Source organism: Plutella xylostella, chromosome 27 (assembly GCF_932276165.1).
Source record: "Plutella xylostella chromosome 27, ilPluXylo3.1, whole genome shotgun sequence".
Lineage (NCBI taxonomy): Eukaryota > Metazoa > Arthropoda > Insecta > Lepidoptera > Plutellidae > Plutella > Plutella xylostella.
Genome location: NC_064007.1, coordinates 6,708,492 through 6,719,001, shown reverse-complemented (window position 1 = coordinate 6,719,001; position 10,510 = coordinate 6,708,492). Strand labels below are relative to the sequence as shown.

At 38.4% G+C, this 10,510-nt stretch overlaps 1 protein-coding gene across 1 annotated transcript; it reads right to left on the bottom strand.

Moving 5' to 3' along the window:
• Positions 1 to 7,541: 7,541 nt before the first annotated feature.
• On the bottom strand, positions 7,542 to 10,447 carry LOC125490792. The gene is made up of 2 exons (XM_048631111.1): positions 9,007 to 10,447; positions 7,542 to 7,652 (listed from the first exon to the last, which is right to left on the bottom strand). Exons 1-2 carry the CDS (start codon positions 10,054 to 10,056, stop codon positions 7,542 to 7,544), a joined length of 1,161 nt encoding a protein of 386 aa, XP_048487068.1. The 5' UTR covers positions 10,057 to 10,447.
• Positions 10,448 to 10,510: the final 63 nt, after the last annotated feature.

Genomic DNA, 10,510 nt, shown 5'->3' with positions numbered 1-10,510 from the left:
TCTAACCCAACGGTTATCGGTTCTTCGGCACAATCGGGAGATATGACTGCCATTTTATCTAAGCACATTTTGACAGCTATATGTCGGTAAGCTTAGTTCTTTGACAGATAACCCTATTTCTGATACGATCTATCAGAGCAACCCTAAGCATATAGCTCTCTCCATAGCATGTGCACTTTAAATCGGTGCACCAGTCTGCACCATACGTCATCACTGTGCAGGATGCAGTGGTTGACTAGACTTTTGTCTTCAGGCTTTGAGGGATGCCTACAGGTTGGGAAGCAGCATTTAGGCCACTTAGCATCCAGCTGAGTTCCGGCAGACATTCTGCCATATTGACGATGTCGTCTGCGCAGCGGAGGTGTGACATGTGTCCGTTCCAGTCCAACGTCTTAAAGACATCGTCTATTGCATCGGTCTTCAGTTTCTGAGATATTAAAAAATTATTAAAAAAAAAAAAAAAAAAATAATAGTTTATTTCAAAAACTGTTAACTTATAACTAATACAAGATAAAGACCTCCTTTTAAGTATAAAATACCTGTGCCAGGAGATCTCGCTCTCCATATCAAAATTAACATTAAAAATTTTCAGTTTCAGAAATAAATAAACTTAATTAAGTGTGTGTGTGTGTGTGTGTGTGTGTGTGTTTGTGTGTGTGTGTGTGTTTGTGTGTGTGTGTGTGTGTCTGTCTGTGTGTGTGTATGCTGGGGTGTGTTTGTGAAAGTACCTATGGGTAAAATCTGCGTGTAGAATGTAATATTACTTAGTATAGTCCAATAACTTTTCTGTTTCTTCATAGTTTATTGTTTTGATCCAAGTGGTAATTATTTTTTTTGTTTCATAGAAGGTCTTTGAATATATGCATAGCTGTTTGTTGAGTTGATTATATAGATGAGCTGATTGATTACCGTACTGTTGCTTGGCAAAAGTTGTAAAGTTAAGACGGACAGGTGCAACCTTATGCTGTCTTCTTTTTTCTAAAATAGCAGTATCATATCTTAGCCTTTTGTGCAATCGCAAAATGGTAAACAAAATATACAATTTTCTAACCGTTAGTAGGTTACTCATTTTATATAATTTATCAGTCGGGAATCTGTATGGTTTAAAAAACATTACTTTGATTAAGTGTCTCTGGGATCTTTCTATATCTATAAATTTCGTCTTAAATGCTCCGCCCCATATTGGAATGCAATATGTTATGATAGATTGAGCCAGAGTAACATATATTCTAGTCAGAAGACTAACAGAAGCTACGTGCCTCAGCGTTTTGAAGATCCAAGTAAGCTTTCTGATCCTGTTACCTACCAGATCGATGTGAGCAGACCATGACAAGCGCTGGTCTATAATGACACCAAGGTATTTTGTGCTAGGGACTTTCTCAATGCTAAGACATGTGCAATGGTCATTCTCACGATTGCCACAAACATGTATTTTAATGTTAAAGTCTCTCTCTGGCTGAGAGTTATTATAAATCGAGAAACATATATATATTGGGTTTTTGATGTGTTTAATGAAAGAAGATTATTTTCAAGCCATTTAGCTACCCTACCTAGTCCTAGCTCAGCTGCCACCTGAACCTCTTTCCATGAAGGACCCGAAAATACTAGGGCGGTGTCATCGGCATAGGAAAATACTCTTCCATTATCTATATTCATGTTGCAAAGGTCATTTATGTAGACCAAAAATAATGTAGGTCCCAAAACACTGCCCTGCGGTACGCCATACAGAACATCGGCAGAAAGACTAACACTTTGTCCTATCTTAACCTGTTGCCTTCTGTCTTTGAGATAGTCCTTTAGAAGTTCGAGAGGTATACCTCGGATGCCGATCCGTTCAAGTTTCTGCACAAGAATGGGGACAGATACGGTGTCGAACGCCTTTTTTAGATCTATGAATACTGCCAAAGACTTATTTTTCTCATCTAATTGATCTACAATCAGTGAGCTCAGCGCAGCCACAGCATCTTCTGTTGAACTACCATGTCTAAAGCCAAATTGTGAATCTGAGAGAATTTGAAATTTTTCTAGGTATTTATGGAGCCTGTTGTTAATTAATTTTTCTATAATCTTTGATATAGCTGGCAGTACTGATATTGGCCTGTAATTGTTGACATCGCATCTGTCACCACTCTTGTGCACTGGTGTAATAATAGCTTGTTTCAATGCAGACGGAAAGACTCCTTTAGAAAAACAAAGATTAGCTAAATGACAAATGATTGGGACCAATTCATTCCTGGCAAACTTAAGGAAGCTAGTAGATATATTGTCCCAACCTGGTGCACTATCAGATTTTAGGCTCATGAGGATAGTGTTAACCTCTTCGTGAGTAGTTTCTAAGAGGACAAAGGATGAGGCGACAGAGGTGGGCAAATTTGATGTACTTAATTCCCGTGGTGAGTCATTCACCGCAATAACCTCTTCAGCTATAGTCTTCCCTATGTTAGAAAAGTAGTCATTCACAAAATTTACAGATTCATCACTTGAATGTTTCGTATTGAGTAATTTAGTATTGTCTGTCTTGTTGTTCCTTAGGTTAGTTATAGCCTTAATTTTTTTCCAAAGAGTTTTGTTGTTATTTGAAGAACTCGATAGTTCTTCTCTTTCATATTGTCGTTTTAGTTTTTTAATTAAATTATTACAAAAATTTCTATATCTTTTATAAGTGATTTCTTTAATTTTATTATATGGATCTGCCCTTAGTTTTTTTTGCAATTTATTTCTATTGGAAATGCATCTAAGAATGCCTGGTGATATCCAAGGCTTAATATTACGTTTATTTTTGGGAATTTTTGTGACCTTTGTATTCTCTTCGATTGACTTTGTGATTTTTATTATTAATTCATTAGTTAAGGTTTCTGGATTGTCTATAAAAAGGAGTAAATCTAGGTTTTTTTCAGCTAAACTAAGCAAGGCATTATTAAAATTCGTAACATTTTTAGTTTTTATATTTAGTTTTGTTCTGATAATGTTCTTAATCTGTATGATTGTCATCGAATGATCATTTATCGTTGTATTTAAAATGGCTATATGTGCAGAGACTCGTTCCCTGTCCAGTTTTAAATTGAAATGATCTAAACAGCTGCCTTTTCTGGTTGGTAATATATGGCCTGGAAGTATCCCATGCGAGGCTAACATATTTAAGAAATTATTTCTATTGTTACGTTCGTATGATTGCTCAAATGGTTTAGGTATTAAGTTTATATTAATGTCACCAGTTATAATTATATTTTTACTATTCTTTATTGTCATGAGATGGGTGCTAAGTGAATTAATAAATAAATCGGCGTTGTTGTTGGAGGGTGACCGGTAAATACCTAAGACTGTAGTATAATTATTTATTTGTATTTGTAAGCAAGACGCATGTGTTAATATTACCTCTTCAATGTTTACTGGGAGTGATTGTTTAATATAAGTTACAACTCCATCATTTTGGTTCAAATGGTTAGTGGTCTGAAAGGATTTATATAAGTCGAGGCAGGGTATAGGTTTATGTGAGGATAGCCAACATTCAGTAAGTATCAACAAATCTGGGATACAATTAAGATGAGTAAGATTTACTTGTAAGTATAACAGGTGGCGAAGGATGGCGAAAAATAAAGATGGCTGGCACTTTCACTTTATTTTATTTTCGGGCAGAGGTTCCCCTTAACTAGGTGTCTAGGTGACGGTGCAGTAAAGAGTGAGGCTCTCTCGGCCCTTACATCTAGTTTTATAAGAACTCCCAACAATTTGAAAAGTATCGTAATCTAAACGGAAATGGAAACGCTTACAGTATCTGGATATTCTAAATATTAAAATTATATAATCCAAAACAACTCGTAAAATCATTAATTATTTAGATTATAATTACTACATATTAATAATATTTTTAAAATGGTTCTTTTAATTATATAACAAAACTTGATACTTAATTTAACTGTTCCGGTAGTATAATGGCGCCACTGTCGCTAGTGCGAAAATAATGTAATATTATAAAGCTATTTATAACTGTATATTTATAATTTCAGATATAAATCATATTCTATAAACCTTAACAATAATTTGATCAACATATAAACAATAATTCAAATCCCTACTAATATTGGAATGTACATCCGGTAGTGACGTAGCTACTGCTGGGATGCATTCGCTAACACTCGGCCATCCTGGAAAGCGCGTGTCCCACGTCGCTCGGGTTGCACCCTGGAGTCTCCACCGCTGCCGCTGCCTCCGTTTTGTATCTGAAAAATAATAAATTCAGGCAGAAAATTGGTCGTCGAATAAAATATAAAGTGGAGTGATGAAGTATACTTATATTATTGAAAGTGAAGCAACATCTCGTTCCTCAAGTGAATGGTAAGTTAGTAAAGTATAATATGTATATTCAATTGCTTTCATGTCTACATTTTGTTCAAGTCACACAGACTTATTTTTTATTAGTAAGTACCCCTCATTGTTAAAACATGTCGCACAGACATTTTTGATCTCATGGACTTATTGGCTGTCACACAGACTTTAAATAACACCTAGCATTGTCACACAGACTTTGTTGCACCTAGAATTGTCACATAGACCCATTATTATGTTATACACATCATCACACACCATGTGCTTGCTTCTACGTGTCACATAGACCTTAAGAGCTAAATGTTATACACATCATCACACACCATATGCTTGCTTCTACGTGTCACATAGACCTTAAGAGCTAAATGTTATACACATCATCACACACCATGTGCTTGCTTCTACGTGTCACATAGACCTTAAGAGCTAAATGTTATACACATCATCACACACCATGTGCTTGCTTCTACGTGTCACATAGACCTTAAGAGCTAAGTATGTTTAAAATTCGCAAGGCGCCATGACGTCACACAGACTAGTTTTGCCACATAGACTTAGGTTAGGTAACGGTTATCAATAATGCTATATATGTTTTTAATTGCAGTTTACCGAGTTTACCGCATAAGAAGATCTTCGTGGAGTTGCAAGTATTCAGCCAGATAATGTACCTACTTATATCCATAATATTATTTGTACTGTTTACCATATATTCAAAATACCAAGACTCTGTAAATCATTATTTCTATTAAACATACTATTTGGCCTGCTTTTAATTTCATACTCGTACACAAGATATAAGTGAATAGTTAGTGAATCAAGCCTATAACATCATAATTATTCGACATTATTTTGCAAAGCTCTATTTTGATTATGAACAGTCTATTTACAGGATTAACTTCTACTTATTTTATACATCATTAACTCTCTAGCAAGTCTATTAAATCATCTCTATCGACATCTTTATCACTAGATGAACAGCTATCTGCATCGGAAACACATGATTTATATGGTCTTAATACTTCACCCCGAACAACTGCACTGAATTTCTTATATCCTTTCATCCCTTTTACACTACATATTGTATAACGATCTATGTTTGGTTCTGCCTTGCATACCCTGTACGGCCCGCTGTACGGACTTTTCAGTTTTTGTGAAACTTTTGCTGTCGTTACTCTACTAGCGCCGCCTTTCCACAAAACTAATTGACCTACTGTGTATTTTTTGCACTTCTTACGGGAACGATCGAATCGACTTTTCATTAGTGTCATATTCCTATCAATACGTAACTTTGCGTTCTCTCTCCTATCTTTTAAAGCTTCCTCTTGAGAAGTAGGCCTATTAGTAGGGTAGGCCGGCAAACGGGAGTTTTCGTGTCCGAACATAAGTTTGAATGGGGGGAATGAGGTAGTAGCATTAGGCGTATTGTTGATTCCCCACACAATATCAGCAAGTTTATCGTCCCAAGTACTCTCGCTCTCAGACATTGTATTGAGACCATCTATGATAGTGCGGTTGGCACGCTCAACTTGGCCATTCGACCTCGGACTAGCTATAGCATTGAGAATGTGTTTAAATTGGGTTTCTTCCGCGAACTGCTTAAAATAACGACTCGTAAAGGCCTTTCCTCGATCTGTAATGACTCTATTTGGATTTCCAAACATTGTAATAATTTCTTTCATGTGTTTTACTGTTTCTATAGAGCTGCAGTTTCTGACAGGTCTTGCAAACACGAACTTTGTGAAAGAGTCTATTACCACCAAGATGTATGTATTTCCTTTTCGAGTTTTTGTAAAGGGGCCTAAGGGTGCTTTTCCACCAGAGATGTGCTATGCAGCTATGCTGCGAAGATGTGATATCTACGCTACGAAAATATGTGACCGTTTCCACCAATACTACGCTAGGTAGCTGTGCGAGGAAGATGCGCTACGAAGATGCGCCGCCGCAAAGTAGCTGTGCGAGAAAGATGCGCATCTCGAGCTATGCTATGTATCGATAGTATGGAAACGACGGGGGCGGCGGCGCCATAGCTACACCACTCGCGATGGTCCATAGCACATATCCATAGCACGCATCCATAGCACACATCCATAGCACGCATCATTCCATACAAAAAACATATCTTAGTTGAATCCGTTTCCACCAGTGCTAAGCTATGTGCACCAATAAATATGATTGGTGGATATCAAACGCATCCATAGCATCGTAGCATAGCACATCTCTGGTGGAAAAGCACCCTAAGTGATCTGCATGCAAAGTATGCATGGGGATCGGTTGTTTTTCGATTGGGTATAGCTCACCCTGCGCTCTACCATACTCTGACTTGCCATATGCGCACTGTAGACAGGAATTCAAGTATTTTCTGATAAACCGTGTCATACCCGGAAACCAAAATTGTTCCTTAATAGTTTTCTCGCACCTATCAAACCCCGGATGTCCTATTTGATCATGGTACTTCTGTAAAAGGCCATATTTTGCTAATTTTGGTATTACAAAGCGTTCTCCGTGCAATGTTTTTCGGTACAAAAGATTTTCTTTCAGAATATAATTGTTGGTTATATCTGGGTTGGTTGTATTTTCTCGTAATTGGGTAATAATATTTTGTAAATTATCATCCTGTAACTGAAGGGTCACAAGCCAATCAGACTCATCTATTTGGTACACGTTTTCAGTGACAGGGTTCCTACTAAGCGCGTCTACGTGTTTCATTCGTTCCCCCGGACGGTACTCTATTTGCAAGTCAAAATCCTGTATAGTAAGCCACCAACGGGCAATGCGTGGTATTAAGTCCTTTTTAACCAGTGTAGAACGTAAAGCTGCGCAGTCGGTAACAACTTTTACTGGTATTCCCGTTAAATAAATTCGAAAACGTTTTAACGACTCTACAACCGCTAAAGTTTCTAACTCATAGCTATGATAGAACTGCTCCTCTCTAGTAGTAACCCTGCTAAAATACGCAATTGGTTTTAAGGATCCATCAGGCTGTACCTGCATAAGTATACCACCTAATCCTAGTTTGCTGGCATCGGTATGCAGTTGGGTCTCGGATTTACTATCGTAGATGCCTAGTACCGGTCTTTCTATCAGCCGTTGTTTTAGAGTTTGAAATGCGTTTTCCTGTTCTGGACCCCACTGCCACTCTACGTCTTTTTTTGTCAAACGCGTTAAGGGTAGAGCAATTTCAGCGAATCCGCGGACAAATTTGCGAAAGTACGAGGTTAATCCAATAAATTGTCTGATCTCGTGGACATTTCGAGGTTGACGATACTCGGAAACACAATTAATTTTGTTTTGACCTGGTCGTATAGTACCTTCAGTAATTTCGTGACCTAAATAGTTGACACTAGTTTTTAAAAACGAACACTTTTTTAGGTTCAATTTTAAATTGGCTCTTTCGAGAAGTTTCAAGACACGTTCTAATAATTCTAGTCCTGACTCTACAGTAACGGTTGGTAGCATGACGTCATCAAGATACGTTGCTACGTCATTTCTGACGTCATGTAGAGCTAGACGTATTAATCTAGAGAAAACTGCAGGAGCATTAGCTAGACCAAACGGCATTTTGAGGAATTCGTACTGTCCCGACGGTGTAACAAACGCAGTTTTAGGTACTGACTCCTCTGATATTTTGACCTGGTAATAACCTTGGGCGAGGTCCAAGGTCGAAAAGTAGCATTTTCCCGCTAATTTCGTAACTTGGTCATCAATATTTGGTAACGGATAGCGATCTTTAATAGTTTGAGAATTTAGTGCTCTATAATCAATGCAGAGCCGGTAATCTCCATCTTTCTTTTTTACAAGTATAACGGGACTTGCATATTCAGACATCGACTCACGAACAATTTCCGAATCGATTAAATCCTGCACCTTTTCATTAACTATTTCGTTTTCTTTATGTGACAATCGGTATGGCTTAAAATGAACTGGTTTGTCAGTCGTTGTCTGAATTTTCATCTTAATTAGATCTGTGCAGCCTAAGTCTTTCGTATCTTTGGCAAACATATGACTATATTTACTAAGCAAGGTCAATAATTTATCATTATCTTCTCCTGAAAGTTCACCTATGTCAATTTCGTTAGGATCTAATAATGGCACGTTACGTGTGGACTTTGTATGTAATTCAACAGCCATGACGTCGCGAAAATTATCAGGAACCAGCGAAACAAGCTCGGCTCGGGCCACTAATTTATGGGCTGGTAAAGATATGACCTCATCACTTAAGTTAATGAATTTCAAATATCCCTCGATGCAGATAACTCGCCCGGGTATAGCATAGCACATCTGACCGTTATGAACATATATCGAATTAGTCAGGAAACAACAACTATTGTCATTACTTTCAATATCTACAAATACGTTAATGTAACAGGCGCTTTGAGCTGGTATTTTAACATCACACTTGAGATACACACAATACTTTGAGTTGAAATCATTGTCCTCTAGTTTACAATTCATAAGACAGTTTTCTACCTCCTTAGTTTGTACGAACTCTACAGTATTTGTGGTAGTGACTAGACTAATACCAGGTTGATTGATCATAGACTGTCCTATGATTAGATCTATATCTGATAAATCGTAATCAGTAATTTCAACTTCTCCACTTAAGCAAATATCATCTATTGATACATCTATGCGCGTTCTGCCTAACGATTTAATATGAGCACCCCCAAATCCTCTCGTTACTATATCCGATGGAACGACATTAAGATCTAGCATTTTGGCCCGCTTTGATGTAAGTATATTCAATTTACTGCCAGTATCAATGAATGCTAATAGGACAATCGCACCAATGTAAACTAGTCGTTTATAGATGTCCTGACAGGTACTAATAGTTGTAAACATAATACGACTCACCCGTGATGGCGCCTGCTGCACCGGTGCCCGAGATGAACTTGGGGCGGATGCAAACCAGCAGGTGGTAGAGGTGTGGCCGGCCCGCTGGCAGGTGTCGCAGCGTTGTTGAGTCCGGCAGTCCCGCGCGTCATGTCCCACTCGTCGGCACGCGTAGCACCGCTTCACTCCAGACGGCTGTGATGTTGCGACATATACGTCAGTCGCGCCTCTTCTCCATGTTGACCGCTTGGTTGATGCAGCCGCTTCGACTTTTCGGTAGTTTTCTAGTGACGACAGGTAGCCGTAATAGAGAAGCTCAGGTGTTTCGCATTGATACGCTTTAGCATTAGCGCGCAGTTCCACAGGCAGACCACGAATAATGCATGAGATTGCACTTTCACCTTCTATTTCACACTTTTTGAGGAGTGAAACTTTGTCGTGGAAATAGTTTGTCATGGTTTCCGTGTCCTTTTTTGTTCTGGACAACATGGCCTCAAGACGATCCACGTAGTCAGTTGATCGTGGAAATGCAGTTCGTAGTGCACTTTTCCAATCTTCCCAGCGTAGATTGTAGTTTTCTAGCTCGTCATACCAACGTCGAGCTGAACCTCGCAGGCGGAGTTGCATCACGAACTGCTTCTCGGTCGCGTCCCATCCGTAGACGTCTCCCAGCTGGTCGATCTTGTGTAGCCAGCTACTGACGCTGCTGTTGCTGTCTTCTGGTCGAAATTTTGGGACTACTTCAGCGTCGGCATGTGTGACTCGCCGTCTTTTCGTCGGAGCAGGCATGGCGTCGTTGGAAGAAAAAAAATTTTCTTCGTTTTCTTCGTCGTCGGTGGTGGACACGTGGCTGATTGTCCTCTTCCTCATGCCCAAACCAGCAGCATATGGGCCGGACATCTTGGGCTGATCCCACTTCTGAGGTATAACAGGTGGCGAAGGATGGCGAAAAATAAAGATGGCTGGCACTTTCACTTTATTTTATTTTCGGGCAGAGGTTCCCCTTAACTAGGTGTCTAGGTGACGGTGCAGTAAAAAGTGAGGCTCTCTCGGCCCTTACATCTAGTTTTATAAGAACTCCCAACAATTTGAAAAGTATCGTAATCTAAACGGAAATGGAAACGCTTACAGTATCTGGATATTCTAAATATTAAAATTATATAATCCAAAACAACTCGTAAAATCATTAATTATTTAGATTATAATTACTACATATTAATAATATTTTTAAAATGGTTCTTTTAATTATATAACAAAACTTGATACTTAATTTAACTGTTCCGGTAGTATAATGGCGCAACTGTCGCTAGTGCGAAAATAATGTAATATTATAAAGCTATTTATAACTGTATAT

Bases quoted from the DNA above. Each gene is read 5' to 3' on its own strand.
- LOC125490792 (XM_048631111.1), bottom strand. From the start codon at position 10,056: ATGTCCGGCCCATATGCTGCTGGTTTGGGCATGAGGAAGAGGACAATC. The intron at 7,653-9,006 runs GTAACGAGAGGA...TCAACTATTTAG, and splicing joins ATGTCGTTCCATCGGATATA to GTCACGAAATTACTGAAGGT.